The sequence below is a fragment of the Trachurus japonicus genome, chromosome 14 (assembly GCF_045865225.1).
Source record: "Trachurus japonicus isolate A0001 chromosome 14, Traja_1.0".
Lineage (NCBI taxonomy): Eukaryota > Metazoa > Chordata > Actinopteri > Carangiformes > Carangidae > Trachurus > Trachurus japonicus.
The window spans coordinates 28,449,892-28,467,035 of NC_140920.1; the positions used below are offsets into that span (position 1 = coordinate 28,449,892).

The window sequence follows — 17,144 nt, forward strand, 5'->3', positions numbered from 1 at the left end:
AGAATGTCCTCTCAATTATTGTTTTCTTTTATAAATTCACTGTCTTTGCAGTAGGCGAATGAATAAACACCCTACATTTAAAACCTAAAGGGCTTACTATACTGTTCTTTTTCAAATCATGATTGTTTCACAGTATAGCACAGTGTCACAGGAAAAAAATTTTTTTTTTCAAATGATTTAAAAGGTGTTCCACAGATGAATTAGAAAACATTCTCTCACAGTCCGGTGTTATTTCCTCACAGGGTTGTCGATCCTGAAGCCTCCTCCAGTGAAGTGAGGTTTGTTGCTGAGCTGAGGCAGCAGCTCCAGCTGCTCCACTTTGGTCTTGGTCCGCTGCTCACTGTGGAAACACAGAGCAGCGAGTCATCAGAGTGAGCACACTGAGCACAGCTACTTCATCACTCTCTATCAATCTCCTGCCCCCTGCTCCACATTCATTCTGCAATTTTGTGTGATTTCAGAGACGTCACCTGAACAGCTTTTTCTGGCTCAGGTACTTCTTCTTGATGTTTGCCAGCTCATTGGACAGTCTCTGATTCTCACTCTTGTACTCATTCATATTTGAGTCGAGCATCCTCAGCTCTGCTATCAGCACCTGTGGAACAAGAACAGGTTGAAAGAAAGGCACAATTTCCTGCTTCTATTTATGGATATTTTCTTTAAATACTTACTGTACATGCACATTGTACAATATATTTGTATGGGTTTGCTGTTACAATCATATAAAAACATCTGCTGATGTGAACCAGGTCTCAAAGCAAAGACCTCAGAGTGGGGGTTAAGCACTGTTTAAAGTTTAAAGGGATAAGGGAATTGGCCCATTGCCATAATCCTGATGAGTAGGTTTGTTACCTGTAATTGTCGGTGGAAGGTATTTTTAGAACGGCAGAGCTGAAAACGCTCTTGTGGACAAGTTGTGAACTGCACATTCACCACGTTATGAGATAATAACGAAACGTTACGAGACAGAGTTATTTTCAAGGCAAATGCAGAGACGGGAACTCGCATGAGCAGTTTTGCATGAATTTCCCTCTAAAACAACTCTGTCTGGTAACGACGTGGTGTTATTATCTCATAGCGTAGTGAATGTGCAGGTCACAACTTGTCCACCAGAGCGTTTTGGAGCTGTTGGATTGTGTATTTGTTGAGTTTGATGAGGGAAACCAAGAAATACCATGAGCCTCCATAGCCTAGCTCTGAGCAGCTACTCCTAAAACTATAGGGATTATGGCAATGGGCCAATTTGCCAAAATGTTGAACTATCTTTTTAATGGGTACAATACAAAATAATGTAATGCAAATACTGTAATGTAAGCTTGACCACATTGCATTTGTGCATATAGTGACTTTTCTAACCAACTGCTCATTCCAAAGAATTTATTTGGAAACAGATGGAGTGAAAAACAGAGAATTAAAAAAAAAAACTGTAGAAAAACATATGAGAACCAAAACTAAAGAGCGGGATCCCTGCACTGTGGGATGATGGGTACTACATGGACCTTGAGCTTCTTGGTTCTCTCTCTGACAGTCCACTGACACAGTTGGAGCTGCTCGGCTGCTTCTGGACCAGGCTGCCGGGCCAGAATGTGCTTCAGCTCCATGTACAGCTTCTCCTTTTCCTTGATGGGGGAATGGGAAGATGAGTGAGAGGGATGCAGGAAAGAAGAGAGGAGTATGTGTGAGTTAAGTTTACATAGTTAAAACTTATAACAACTATTCTTGAAGGAAAATGTTCATAAAGGTTATTCAAAGTGTTGTATTATATGTTGTCTTATCAACACTGAGAAGTGTGTGTTTGTGTTCATAGTGTCCACCTGTAGGAGCAGCTCCTGTTCCTCCAGCTTTTGGGTCTTGGCAATGAGTCGTTTCTGTAAGGACTGAATCTTCTGCACCAGCTCATATTTTCCGGGGTCACTGCCCTGCAGGGGGGGAATCATTTACAAGCTGTTAGCACCTTGACCTTTCCCTCTCCTAACACTGAGGTTTACCTTACTCAAACAGTTTGTGAAGAACAAATGCCAGTGGATGGCTTCAGGCTCTTCCACACAGACTGTCCTTAACAAGTCCTTCACCTCCAGTCGTCTCCAGCGGTGAATATTAATGGGCTTGAGCTGTTCCTCCAGGACGCTGCTCCTCATCCTCTCTCTCAGCAGCTCCCTCTGCAGGTGGAACAGCTCCCGCCTGCAACACAGGAGAAGAGGTACATGTATGTACAGTATGCAGAGTATACACAGGAATTTTGAAGTTAATTTAAATACCTTTTTAAGACTTTTTCAAGACCTTCTCAATATTTTTTAATACCTCACCCGCCACTTCAAGCTGTAACCATTTACATCAGTGACACTTTTAACTTACTGTAACAGTTTTAATTTGTGATAAAGACTATAGACCACTATGACACAACAGAATTCAAAATAGGCTGGGATAATAAATCAAAGGCAAAGTTTATCAAAAAAACATTGCTCCACTCTCAAAAAACAAAAACAACAATCTTCTTTTCTTTTTCATACACCAGTTCATCTTTGTTTTTTAATAAAACAAATAAATTCCCATAGCTAATTCAGAAAAAACACCTTCAAATTGATAAAGTCATGAAAATACTTTACAGTAAAATAATTTTTAAGGGTCTTAATTTTCCCAAAATTGATTTATCACCTTTTAGTACTTTTCAAGACCCCGTGGGTACCCTGGTATGTATGTGTATATATGTATAATTACTGTATTAGGTGTCTATGTAAATTACATTTATGTTTTTGTAACATAATAGACAGGTTTAGACAAGGAATTCATTATTATTATTATTTCAGGGGTGGGAGTCTATAAGTTTTACTTCTTCTCACTCCTTTTCAAATATGTATTTCTGTGTGTTACGTATGTTTAAATGTTTTGTCTTATTTTCTTTTTTATTATTTTGTCTTTCATGTTCGAAATAAACACTTCAAAAATCCTACCTATCTGTCTCCACCTTGCTCCATCTTGCTACTATTCCTCCACTCTCTGTCGTAGGTCACCACACTCTCTCTCCATCCTGCTCTCCGCTCTCTTGCCTCCTCTCGTCTATTTCACATCCCTCTCTTTTCTCTTTACGCTGCTCAGCCCCTCTTCTCTGTTTTACCTCAGGTCTTCCGTGTTGGGCATGGTCTTGTCCAGGATGCTCTTCTTGTGTTGCAGCCTCTTGACCTCCAGCTTCAGCAGACGGACGTCCTCCATGCGCTGCTTGTAGTGGAAGTCTCCCTTGCTGAGGATGGACAGCTGGATCCTGATCTTCTCGTGCAGCAGGGCTCGCTCGTCGTTGCGGCGCAGCAGCTGTTTCCCCAGGGTGTCCCGCTCTCGGATCACCTTGAGAGAAGTTTCACGGACAAATAAATCAAACACTGGTCTCTGACGTCGTCCTTTCCTCTACCTCCTGCTTCTTCTTTACCTGTTCGAGTTGCTTCCTCTGCTGGATCTGCTCAGCATCGGCATCTGCTATGATCTTCTGCAGTTTTTGCTGTTCTGCTTTTTGACTGTCGACACGCTGCTTAGTTTCTTCCAGCTGCAGCTTGATCGTCTGCAGCTCTCCCTGTAGCAGAACACACAGGCTGAATTGCTGTTTCTCAGGGCTTTACCAGCTTGATCTGCTTTATTTTATTACATTTATTACATTCGATTTTCTTTCTCTTTTTCTCAAAAATACATTTATGGAAATTATTATATTCCCATTTTTGATATATGACTACCAATGTGGGTGCAATGCAAATGCATAAATTGTGCATCTATATGAATGAATGAATGAATGAATGATTTTTTTTGTGTGTCATGCCACCACTGTGGCCCATCCCATATGGGATTACAAAACACATTTACTATAGATAGATAGATAGATAGATAGATAGATAGATAGATAGATAGATAGATAGATAGATAGATAGATAGATAGATAGATAGATAGATAGATATAATATCCTAAACCTGTCTGTATGTGTATCCTTGCCCACCTGTGGGGGTGGGGTGGTTGTCTATTTGTTGGTTTTGTTTTTTTTGTTTGTTTTATGTCTGTTTTGTTTGTGTTTGTTTCATTTTTGGTTTTTGCTTTATGTTTTTTGGTGGAAACTCTAATATAAAAAAAATCATATCATATCAAAAAAAGTTTTATTAGCAGTAACAACTAAACTACTTCACCTTCCAGTGGAAGAACACACAGAGAAAGCACAAATTCAACTGATCACAGCTGTAGATGACTCAGCTTTATGAACCAAGTGACAGGCGACAGACTGCAGTACCTTGAGGGATTCATTATCCTTCTCCAGGCGCTTGTGCTCCTGCTGATCTTTGGCCAGGGCCAGCTCCTTCCCAGTGATCTCATCCCTCAGCCGCGTCACCTGGTTGTTCATGGTCTTTATCTTCCTCTTGATCTCTGTGATCTCTTCCTGAAGCAGAGAGAGACACTGGTGAATATAGAATGTAAACAGGAGAAGCTACAGAAAAGCAGCCTGCGTCACTCTCACCTGAGCCTCGATGAGGTTTTTGCTGTACAGGTTCCTTTCAGACACGACAGACTCCAGCAGGTTCTCCTGCTGCTTCAGCTTGCTCTCTGCCTCGGTGACCTTCTTCCTCCAGTCAAATATCTCCATCTCTCTCACTTCAACATCATTCATTTTTAGTTGCACCTGGTGAAAGGAGACAGGTTCAAATACAGGCCACAACAGGAGCTGATAGTAGCAGACTGAGAGGTAATAGTGCTGCAGCCTATAAGACAACACATGGAAATAAACAAATGTGCTGCAAATTCCAAAAACATCTTCATCAGTTTGACAGCGAATGCACTGATGATGAACCAGGCTGAATAACAAGTGTGTCTGAGCCGATACATCATCTTTTTTTCTTTTAGGTTATTGTGAGAGAGACATGAGAGTGATGGAAGACAGAGAGGATAACAAACTGCAGCACATTAATGTATTTGCACGTGTTTTCTTGTTTTGCAGGGTGTTGAGCTTTCAGGGCCACCATACTGTAAGTCAAGGTTGAGCACGTTTTCCAACCTCATCCATCAAAATCAGTTCTGTTAACTTGACCAGAGCCTGTACGGTAGCTCTTCTGTATGACCTGCCTTCTGCATGAGGCTGCTGGTCTCATTGATGTAGCGGTCTCGTTCTTTCTCCAGCTGCTGGATGATCTTGCGTTGCTTCTGAGCCTCTTGTCTGTATCCACTGATCTCGTGCTCCAGGGTCTTCTTGTCCTGCTCCAGGAGCTTCACGAGGTTCTCCTGTTTCTCTGTCGACTGTGCGGCTTTGATCATGTTCTATTGATGGAGAAAACAAACCATGAGTTGTAGTATTTGTGACAAAATATAAATGTGGCTGTGGTTTATATATGTTTCCATTTGTACCACTGTATCCCAGACAGGAGGTAGAAAGGGAAAACACACTGTAAGTCATGGTGCAGCATTTACCTTATGTATGATGTCTCTCTCTCGAATCAGCTCGTCCATGGCCTTCTTGTCTGCTTCCACTTGCTTTTGGGAGGATTCAAGCTCTGTGGGAAAAGACATGGGTGTTCTCCTTCAAATTAAAACTGTTTATTTGTCTTTTTAAAGAACAATTAATGATATAACACATTAGGATTGTTGTGGAACAAAATACATCAGTGTGTGATTCCTCCATATTGAAATAGTTACAGTACATACTGTAATCTATAGAGAACAGATTCAATGCTTAATATACTGGTTTCTGGTGCACCATCCTTATTTTTATTAGTGTCAATCTCCCTATTGTGATTTTTTTTTACTTAACTCTGCTGTGCTTTACTGTTTCTAAATAGCACCACATTTGAAAGCCTGCACCTCAATTTTGTTGTACTTGTGCAATGATAGAAAATATTTTCTGATTCTAATTCTGATATATTACACTGCAGCAGTATAATATAATTCTTGTGGCATTTGGTTTTGTTGTTCCAGCCCAAAATCAGAGAAATCTAGGAAGGGGAAGAATGATTACAACTAATATATATTTTACCAACATATAAGCATGTGAGAAGGGATCTGAGAAAAACTGTAAACTTGTGGATTTTCCTATGAATATACTATGTATGTAAAGGAATCTTAACAAATAAGATATTTTAGACATCCATTCATAAATATTCATACTTTTTTTAAATCAATATCATTAGCTCTTGTCCTGTATTCTTGTAAATTAGGATGAATGTTGAAAGTTAGGTTTCATCATCTTTTTAGTGAGACTGATAGAGGGCAGTGGTGAGAGAGGAACACAGTGGCAACTCAGACAATAATCAAGTCAGTGCATGTGTGTGTATTTGATACGATACCTTTCTCCAGACCAGTGATCTGAGCTTTCAGAGTCTCCCTCTGCACGTCTATATCAGCTTTCTGATCCTCCATCTGGTGCAGCTTCTTCTGGATGGCCTCTCTCGTCTTGGTTTGTTTGGCAATCTCCTGACGCATCTGAGTCACCTCCTCCTCTCTCATCTGACAGGTGGGGTTGTACAAAGCATTACTCAGACATAACAAGAATGAGGGAGGGTTTTAAGGGTTAATTCTGCTGCTGTGCACTGTGGGAAGTAACAAAAGCACATGACAAAGATGAAACAGTTTTTTTTCTTTTTTGCAGACTCTGGAGTGAGATGCAGTTGGAAGCAGTGGAACAAAAGTGTACCTTGAGCTCGTTTGCACTCTGCTGATTCTGCAGGGAGAGATGTTCTTTGACTGACGAGAGATGCTCACACTCCTGATTCAGCTTAGTGTTTTTAACCTGCATCTGCTCCAGCTCCTTGTTGGATCGTTCATTCAGGATCTGTCACAATCACAGGGAAAGAGGACTGTCATTGATCATCAGTGCCCCATTGCTGTGGGCATGTGTGTGTTGTGAACACACGCGGGTGATCCCAGCCCCAACCAGTGCGTCCAGTCGGTCGTTGTTTTAAAGAAACAGAGAAAACCATCACAGTGCCGGGCCCCTCTAGACCCTGGCCCGGGGGACTACCGCACTCCCAGCCCCCTCTGAACCTCCGCCCCTGCAGCTCAGTGTTATTAACCATACAAGTGCATGTAAATTGGTTTTATAACCATATTGTGTAAATAAATTAAAGTTTTAAATGTTTTTAAGACCTATGGTTTTCGTTTGCCATTCATCTATAAGTTTATTTGAATAGACTAAAGTTTATGCAAAATACCAAAAAGAACTTACATCTCATTTAAAATAGACCTAGATACACATAAATATATCCAGATCAATAAACCCATTACACATTTTAGCTGTATTATAATACAGCTAAAAACTTCATATGAGTCTATATTTCAAAACTAAGATAATAAATCGCTTTGTATGTGGTTTCAAAATAAAGACCTTCCATCCATGAACTGTTCACCTTTAGCTCTTTTAGCTGCTGCTCCAGTCTCTGCTGCTCCTCTTTGGCCTTTTGGCCCTGCAGATTCAGAGCCTTGATGTCCCCCATCTTGGTCTCCATGTCAGCGTGCAGCCGCTTCACCTCCTTGTCCAACTTTTCCTTCAGCCTCGTCTCTCGGGAAATCTCATTCTGTTGCACCTGGAGCTCCTGCTGGAGCTGTGTTGGGACATATCAAGAAGCAGAAAGTTAGCATCAGAGCTGGATTTAAATTCAGTTTCTCAGTGAGGGTCTCCACACTAAAGCACTCACTTTTCCCTGTATGGTTCAACTCAGTCACTTAGCATTAGTGGCACCCAAAAGAACAGTCCTACTGGAACGTCTTCATTATGCTGAAATACACTATGAGCAGAGTATTTCTTTCCCAGTTTAGTTTGTGTATGTGATGAAGTGCCAAAGTGTTGTATGAACAGTAAATACAGACATCTGCAGACAATAGTTAAAGATCTGATTTTACTCCTTTAATTGTTTTTAAATATGATCATACAATTCATGTCAGCAGAGTTTCAACACTGCTTGTATGCCTACTATTGATTTAACGTCAGATAATTAGAATAACATAAGAACGAATTGGAAAATTGTGATATGAAGTGTTTTGTTTTTCTAACAATTTTTTATAGGTTATCAAGCTTGTTTTATTGTGTGTTTTATTTCATTTATTCAGAGTCATCCTCTGTGAGGGAACATGAGATGTGGGGGTTTGAGTTTTATGTATGTAAACTTCGTAATCAAATATGAAAAAATATAATAAAAAAAAAGAATAACATCAGAACATTACATTGAATTTTATCCTCAGGCACTGCTGTATGTCCATTCTTTGCTGCTGTATTTAAGTTACTTGTGATTATCCTTCCTTTTATGTAATTGTCAGTCCTGTTTTGTCATAGCCTACCTACTTCTGTCCACATCCCATAAATTCTCTCACATTACTCCCGTCTAAGCATCCCTGCACTGGCTCCCTGTAAATTCCAGGATCCAATACAAGACCCCCACCCTTCCATACAGAGCAGATCTCCTCTCTTTCTACCACTCTGTGAGGTCACTGTGATTTGCTGAAAGCCTGCTACTTTGTGTCCTACATACAGTAGCAGGTTAAAAACCAAAGGTGATAGAGCCTTTCAGTCGTGAGTTGCCCAAAAATGGTGGAACTCTCTTCCTCTTGGGTTAAGAGCCGCCTCTTCTGCTGACACTTTTAAAAAAACAGTTAAAAACACATCTGTTTAGGCAGGTGAGGCATTTGAGCAAACCTAACAGTGTTTGTATTGTTTTTGCTGCATTTCATGAATTGTGTTGCTGATTTTTAGTTGTTATTTATCTTGTTAATTGTACAGTATGATGTCTGTGTTTTTATTATATGTATTTTATCTTGTGAAGCACTTTATGAGTCTTCTCTGTGAGGAGTGCTTTATAAATAACATTTAACTTACTTACTTATTATGCACCATGCACTTCATGCCTTGACAAATGTCCCTGAATGGAAAAACAAAGTTCATCTTATCTTATCTCACATTATCACTTACCTTAGAGATATTCTGTAAGGCACTCTGTCTTTGAGCCTCTATGTCTTGCTGGGTCACTGTGGCCTTGTTTAGTTTTTCTCTCAGAGCCCCCACAGTCGTCAGCAGCTGATCCCTCTCCTTAGTCAACTCCTCATTCATTTTTAGTAGTTCACTGAAAATCATCATTGCATCATGATTAGGTCCATTCACCTGACCTACAGTATCCATACAAACATCAAGCGGGTGGAAATAGGAATAAAACGGCTCACTTGAGTTTTTGGTCCATGGAGAGGTTGGTTTGTTGTTCTGCAGTTTTCATCAGGTTGGAAACTTCTTCTTTTAAGTTTCCGATGGTCTCTTTGTCCCTCTTCTCTTTATCATGAGCAGCGTCTACCATTTTCCAAGCTTTATCCAGTTCCTACATTGTGGACAAAGGAAAGCATGCTGAAATAACAGAATCTGAAGAGTTAGAAGAGAAAATATGACCAAAGCATAGATAGGTCATGCCATGCTGCAGTGTATCTTATCTGGTTGTGTCAGCGTACCCTCTTCAGTGAAGCTATTGTTGTCTCATCATCCTGGGACAGTTTCAGGGCAGCTGAGACTTTTGTCGAGGTGGATACAATCTCTGCATTCAGCTCCCTGCATTTGGACATGAGCCTCTTCTCATTCTCTCGGGACTTCCTCAGAGCATGAATCAGCTTCTCGTACTCCACCCGGACGGTGTCCAAGCTCTTGTCCCCGAGCAGCTCAGAGAGGACCATCTGGAACTCCTCCAGAGACTCAGTGGAGTCCCCTCCTGCCGGTCCCGTCTCCTGGAGGTAGAGCACAGAGAGATAGATTTTAATCACCATTCAAATCAGGCCTCAGTATTATAGTAATAAAATGAATAAACAATAAATAATAAATAACAAAGGCCTACTAAAATAGAAAAAGTCTATGTAAGCAGCATAAAAGTGAATAAGAATAATAATGAGTAGGTGAAAGTTTATACAAATGTGAGAGAAACGAAAGTAACATTGTCATTGATAGGCCTATTCATATTATCAAACAGTAGTTAATTGATTATTAATCATAGGTACTGTTAATTGATAACGTGCCATACGGTATTTCAACAACTTTAGGCGTTTTCTGCTGATTAGATACAGTTATAATAACTGTATGATACTCATGTAACATAAGGTGAAGTTGACCATGTTAGTCTGCTGAGGCCACAGTCTGAAGAAAAGCACTTACCTCCATTCTACGGAGTGAAACGTCGATATAAAAAACCTCACACCCCTCACAGCAAACCTAGCCCTTAGCTTTAGACCTGTTGACAAGTGTTGCTCAGCAACCGCTGATCTCGCGAGACAAGCCGCTGGCCTGGAGGTCGTCCTGTTTAGTGCCTTGAAGGCATCTGGTCCTGTTACACTGTAACAATGGGCACTAACGCGTCAATGTTTCTCCAACAGAGAATAAAAGATAATTCTGATTCACACACATGTTGTTGCCAGTGTTGCTGTGAGGTGGAAATGAAAAGGCCCAGGCAGCTTCCATTTCAGCTTAATGGATAATAAACAGTCACTGTAAGGAGCAGTGAGCTTGGCATTGTAGTGCTATAATAATAATAATAATAATAATAATAATAATACTATTGTTATTATAAAATTATTGTAAAAGGGCAACAAGCTTGGCCTTGCTGTCTTATAATAATACTCAATAATAATAATAATAATATATTATTATTATTATTATTATTATTATTATTATCATTATAAAATCATTGTAAGAGAGTAACAAGCTTGCCTTGCTGTCTTACAATAATAATAATATATTAATATTATTATTATAAAAACATTGTAAGAGAGTAACAAGCTTGGCCTTGTGTTATCTTGACTGACCTGGAGAAAGTGATAAGTCGGTGGATTTTTGACGGTCCATGTGTAGGACATAAACAGGCTTGTAACTCTGAAAAACCTTTGCAACGCACACCCACAAGTGTGATTCATAATAATAAACTATGGTGCTGTATTAGTGATAGTGTAGCTCTGATTTATTAGGTGTTCTGGTCCTGGAGCTTAACGATCTCATTAATGTTCCTGTGTGACTAGTCAAAAATGTTGAGCATGTTGTTTTTGTTGTCACTGGGATAAAATGAATACCAGTATTCCTTTGTCTTACTAAAACTAGATAGACTACTATTTGTATAGTTTCACCATTTAAGAGACACAAATTAGTATTTTTACTGGGTACTCCAGTTTATTGTGTTATAGTAGTATCCAGTCCTGCATGTGTATTGATTTATTTAGTCAAGTCTTTTTGGGGCTTTTTGTCAGAGTAATATACAGTATGTGATTGAGTTAGCACTTTATTTCATCAGGCATGGGCAACTCATTCCACAAAGGGCCGGTGCAGCAGGACACCAGACCTGACTCATTTAATCAACTGATCTCAGAAAGTTGATTGAAATTAGTTGTCCATGCCTACAGTATGTTTTATATGTAGGCTACACAAAGGAGCAGTCAGTAAAACAGCTCCACACCCTGTTGATGTTTGATCACGTTAATGACCAGTTTGCTCAATAACATGAAAAGTCATCTTAGAAAATTTAAACATTTTAATAAATAAAAACTGATGTAATATACACCATTATGAATATACAACTACAACAAGCATACCAAGACATCTGAAATACAAAAAAACCAACAGTTCAATTTACTTTGCTTTAAAAGCTTCAATCTTTAGGAAGAGCGGGGGTGAGCAGGAATTACAATAGCCATACATTCTTGTTTGAGATAGTGCCAACAAATATAAAAAGCATCATGAATAGTGACTTCTCAGAGATGGTCAACATAAAGAAAAAAGAAAAAAACCTAACAGTTACGTATCTGGATTTCAGATTTCCATGAAGAGACATTTTGAGGTACTGAGTTGTCTACGCCTGTAACTAACAGTGAACACACGTTTGTTGTTTTCCAGGTCACGATAGCAAAAACCTGTTAAAAATGAAAACACTAACTCAAACCAGGTCTGCTCAGGAAGGCTGAACAGTAAAGAGGAGACAATGAGTTCACTTTGTTCTTCTTCCACCTGTATTGCATTTGTGATTTGTTTAAAAAAAAGAAGAGATAATCAGCTGGATGTAGCTCGTACATCATGTTCATATACAGAAACTCCAAAAAAGTTGAGTTGAGTGTTTGCAGCAAACATTTTTAACAAGTTTAAGAGACAATATGTAGACGCTTTCTCTGGTCTTCAAACATAGTAACACTGCAGCTCCCTTGTGATCGGCAACCTCCATGAGCGCATGGAGGTTGCAGGGCGTGTTAGTATGTTGACGTGACCTGACAGAAAGACTGCAGGAGGATTAAATGTCTTTGATGAATACCGTATCAAAGGTCATGGTGAATATATCTGATCACTCAGCACCAAACACAACGTGTGGATACTTTTTGCAACCACAAATACACTTTTGAAGCACTGTGAAGTTCAACGAAATCAACTCAAAATGCTGTAAACTCAATCCCAAGAAAAACAAAAAAATCTTTATGACACATATATTCAAATTATCGTTCCTATTAAATTTCCCATGCTTTCCAATGTTTGCCGCTCAAAATGTAAATCCCATCTGATCTGCATATTCCCTGAAACAACAGCAGTCCTAGAAAACCCTCTAAAACACATGACCGGCACCGGATCGAACAACGATTTACTGGCCAAGCAGCAATCTACAGTACAGTACAGGATTGTGTAGCTACATTTTGTCTGAAGCAAGGAATTAACTAACTTAAAAAAAGCACCACAGATGTTATTAAATAGCACCAGTTGTCAGAATATATGATGTGTTTTTTTTTCTTCTTCATTTTTTGGCAATGTACAGCACTGAATTGAATGTAACCAATCAGGTCAGACGTAAGTTTTTAGCAGCTGCTGCAATGCTCATCTTTACCGTTCATTGCTTTTACTTGCACATGCTTCTGTTCCGAACCGAAAAACCAAAACCAATTGTTTTGGATTCTCCCTTTATGTAAGTTCAAAGTAGCATCAAGAAGCACTGTGTCTGTTACATAGGCCTACATAATGTAAATATATACGCTGTAAAACATCTCTATCTGCACAGTTTGTAAATTAGATGAATATACATATATATTTCTGTGCTCTGCTCTCATACAAATTGCAAGGGAGCACCGTAGTAGGGAAATAAATTCTCACAATTTATCGATAACAGGAAAGAAATAAAAAATAAAAATTGAAAAGATGAATGTGTGACCGCAGAGGCCAGCCTGGTGACTGACCACGGCATATCAATTAATGCACAACAAGCCAAATCAATGTAAGCTAAGGAAAAGAAACAATGATCATGGTGGCATGACGACGGCCCACATGATTACAAAAAATCACACCGAATGGACTCTGCTATAAAAACTAGTTTGCTGTATCCTTCTCTGAGAGTCTGTGAGTAATAGACATAGTGAGATATACAGTACAGTGACAGCCAGTTGGTGCACCATTGTCTTTTTTTTTTTTGTTTTTTTTTTTGTACATAGCTGGAAACCTCAGATACATTTCTCTACTCTGTGTAAGATTTAGCATTGCTACAATATAAAGCAACAAATGGATATAAAACTAATAGAATATAGACCTATACATTCTTGCATTCATTCTTCAACTAAGTTCTAACATTTAGAAGATTTCCATTACTCACATACAGTATACACATATACACATTGGTCTGTTATGCAATGTTATAATGTGTCACTGAAGCAGACCCTACACTACTCAGTTCCGACTCCATCTTCAATATAGATGATGTGCATCATATTTTTTTTCCCCCTACAAAAAATATATATATATGACAAGGTATGCTTATTTGAGATATTTACATGGTGTAACTAAACTTTTTTAAATCATTATTGTTTCATCTTTTAAATCTCAAATTTGTAATGCCATTTTGTACACTCATGTTTGGACAAAAGTTGGTAAGATGTCATGTTGCTGTGGCGACGGCAGGTACCAGAAAGGCTGATTTAGGCTTCTTCCTGCTGTGGTCTCTCAGTACAAGGTGATGCTACTGCAATTAGATCTGGGCTTTCTGGCCTTTAACTCCTAGTGGGTGTGTCTATTATAATAACCCCTCTGCTTTTCAAACATACAGTATTATTGTGTTATTTATCTCAGGACTATTTCAATCATTCAACATTTCTATTGGTCTGTGAACTATTCAAGACTGGACAAGACTGGTGATTTGTGATGACCTACACTGCTATGTGTCCTGCCAGGATAAAATTGTGAGCACTGTGATGTCACTACAGTATGATGATATCATTAAACTCTGTACCACAACATAAGTAAATTGTTTATTTGGGCTCAAATTTACTCAAAAACTTTCTTTTTTCTCTTTTTTTTCTTTGTATTCTTTGTTGTTGAGGAAAGGATATGGCAGTTTTAGGTTAAAAGAAAACAATAAACCTTTTTTTTTTTTCCTTTGTGTGGCATGTGTTAGCACCAGAGCTTCTTCATTCCTAGCATATGGCATAAAAAGCCTGTTCAACAGCACAACGTTGAAGTGAAAGAATGAAGCTTCTCTTAATGCATCTGAAAATATGTAAATCCAGAGCGGAAGGGCACCAGAGCCGGACTCTCTGGTTCTTCTCAACTGAGGAGTGTGAGTACAGTACTGAGATTTTTTTTTGTTTGTTTTTACAAATCGTCATTTTAATGAGTGATTAAAAAAATGTGTGATGTTTCTCTTTTTTTTCTTCTTTTTTCAACAGATACAAACACAGCTAATTAGAAACCATTTCAGAGTCAGATCATCACTGAATATAGAGTATAGTAGTGCCGGGGGTACATACGACAGAATGACAGTATATATGTGAATTATTATGCAAAGTTACCCTCACTGAGCTGTTGAATCCAACACTCTCTAAAGTCACATCTTCAAGTCTAGTCTGCAGTTTGACAAGCATCACAGCTGATTTTCCTTTGACTTTGACTCCACTTGTTTTTGAGGAAATACATACTACAAAAATATCAATGGATAGACATCACCAAAGTGGTAAGAGGCAAATCTACCTGCACCTACATCGTCTACAGACACGTCTGGGTTCTGCATCAGCTGCAGCCGCTGTATTTACCTGTGTGTGCTTTTATTGCATCCCAAACACTAACATAGAAAAACTGCCTTTTGTCTCAAACTGTTTAAAAAATCTCATCAATTTAGGTTTATTATACCTGTACAGACGTGTGATTTGTTGAATTTAACATTAGGATTGTGTCTTAAAGTGGTCGGTGGTGTTACTGGATTCTTTTTTTCTCTAGTGCACCTCTAGAAAAAGGCTTTTATAAATGCCTTACGCCTCACTTTGCTCTAGTAGTGGCAATTCCCCCATTATTTTGTTGGTGGCATCCAAATGTTCATACCATGCAAATGATACCTTTCACTAGACTATGTACATACTACGTTAAGAGGTATACTGTACTTCTTCATTGAGGCAGACCTGACCTCGCCCTTGTTCTGATGTCTCACACTGTCCTCCTCCCCTCACATAAGTCTCATTAAATCCCTATCGGTGGTGAAACAACTGTGCGAAGCACAAAGCTACAATTTCCCACCACCGGTTCTTAAAGAGCTCATCTCACGATTTTGAATTTGAAGTAATTCTCTCAGCATTCAATCAAAATATACGAAAAAACTAAATAATATCATTGAACTGTCAGTGTGTACAACGAACAACGATGCACATTGACCAATGTACATTTGAGTGCTTTAGTTCATTTATCATTTAAGATGTGTGTGTGTGTGTGTGTGTGTGTTTGTATGTATATATACGTATATGAAATAAAAAAGGAAATATATCTCATATATTTTTATGTTCATGCATATTATCGACCAATTGTAATAAAATATGCAATTCTTCTTTTTACATTTTACAATATATAGACTTATTATATCTATAAATTTTAATAAAGACTCTTCTGTATAATTTAAGTATTTATACATCTGTCAGTAGTGGTTTTCTTTAAATGTGGGATAATAAAACATGAAACAATATGTTGAGTATTAAACTGGAAAAGTGCATCAGTTATGATTTTTGCAGATATAATATAATATGTCATTGAATTTCTCAACAGAAACATAATAACAGGGGTTTATATTGGGACAATATTTGGTACAGTATATACAGGTTTAATAGAATTGATTTTGCTTTAAATTGTTGATTTGAGGTTCCAGGACATAAACGCCTCTTCTATTGATCGACATCTAATATTGATTCCATCCCATAATCTTTTATCACTGGTAGAAAGTCATTGTTAAAAATGCTCTGCCAAAAAACGCCTGATTCAGAAACATTATTATCTTTGTTCATTTCTTATCGGTATAAATATAATAATTTAAGTCCTAATTAGAGAATTAACTGATCACAATCACACCGCCCCGTTGGTTCTCTCCTCATACACAGTGTATGCACTTCTAGAACTTATCATGGCAAAGTCTTTCAACAAAACAAACCCAGGGCTGTCAGTCATTCATCTGAAAGGATCCGCAGCAGCACACACACATCAGTAGGTCTGCAGTGAAGCATCCAACAAACCAAAATAGCTTCTGAAAGGAAACTTTGGCTCTCCTCTTCTTCTTTGATCTAATTCACCCTCCTAAAGACTGCAGAAAAACAACGTTCAGCACTAACGGGGCACAATTCTACAGCAGATGCGTGATCTGTTGAATATTATGCATCAGGGCACCTGCGGGTGCTGTGCCGCTATAAAGGCCTTTATAGAGGAAGAGCTCCTTGTTTCTCTTTCAGTGTGATTTTGAATTCAACCACCACTCCAACAAGCTCCTTCTTTTAAAACAAGCAGCCTTGCTTTATATAAAAACAAAACAATGGTTGTGAAGATGTTAGTGGCGTTTGTAATTATTTAAGAAAGGAGTAATTCGGTGTCACCTTATTCTAGTCCTCTTTTATGCGTCAGATGTCAAATATCAGCGCGTTGACAGAGGTGGGCAGTATTCTCATTAATCAGATGTTGTTTAGGTAGAGGATCGTCAGTTATGATGCATTTACATGCCACTTCATTCTGACTGAAATGACTCATGCTGACTGTGTGTGATCTTTGGAAGAAGAGACTGTGGCTTCACTCAGTTTACAGATGTCGCTGTTCCATTTGAACAAATTGTATTTCAAAGTTATTTCCACAGTAAGTGCATGACACTAATTTGTTTTTTTTATTTAATTCCATCATAAACAAAGGCACTAGAGT

The 17,144-nt window shown here is 38.6% G+C and overlaps 1 protein-coding gene across 1 annotated transcript; it reads right to left on the minus strand.

Moving 5' to 3' along the window:
* On the minus strand, window positions 1-10,226 carry cfap58 (cilia and flagella associated protein 58). The gene is made up of 18 exons (XM_085796888.1): window positions 10,134-10,226; window positions 9,443-9,712; window positions 9,167-9,315; window positions 8,919-9,069; window positions 7,363-7,557; window positions 6,651-6,788; window positions 6,304-6,463; window positions 5,432-5,514; window positions 5,090-5,281; window positions 4,488-4,649; window positions 4,263-4,409; window positions 3,422-3,562; window positions 3,116-3,339; window positions 2,073-2,181; window positions 1,815-1,919; window positions 1,500-1,619; window positions 471-595; window positions 1-340 (listed from the first exon to the last, which is right to left on the minus strand). The coding sequence occupies exons 1-18, from the start codon at window positions 10,137-10,139 to the stop codon at window positions 229-231; spliced, it is 2,589 nt and encodes an 862-aa protein (XP_085653014.1). The 5' UTR covers window positions 10,140-10,226; the 3' UTR covers window positions 1-228.
* Between the last annotated feature and the right edge of the window lie 6,918 nt (window positions 10,227-17,144).

Bases quoted from the DNA above. Each gene is read 5' to 3' on its own strand.
- cfap58 (XM_085796888.1), bottom strand. The intron at 9,070-9,166 runs GTGAGCCGTTTT...GATGATTTTCAG, and splicing joins TCCATGGACCAAAAACTCAA to TGAACTACTAAAAATGAATG. The intron at 1,920-2,072 runs GTGAAGGACTTG...CCCCCCCTGCAG, and splicing joins ACCGCTGGAGACGACTGGAG to GGCAGTGACCCCGGAAAATA.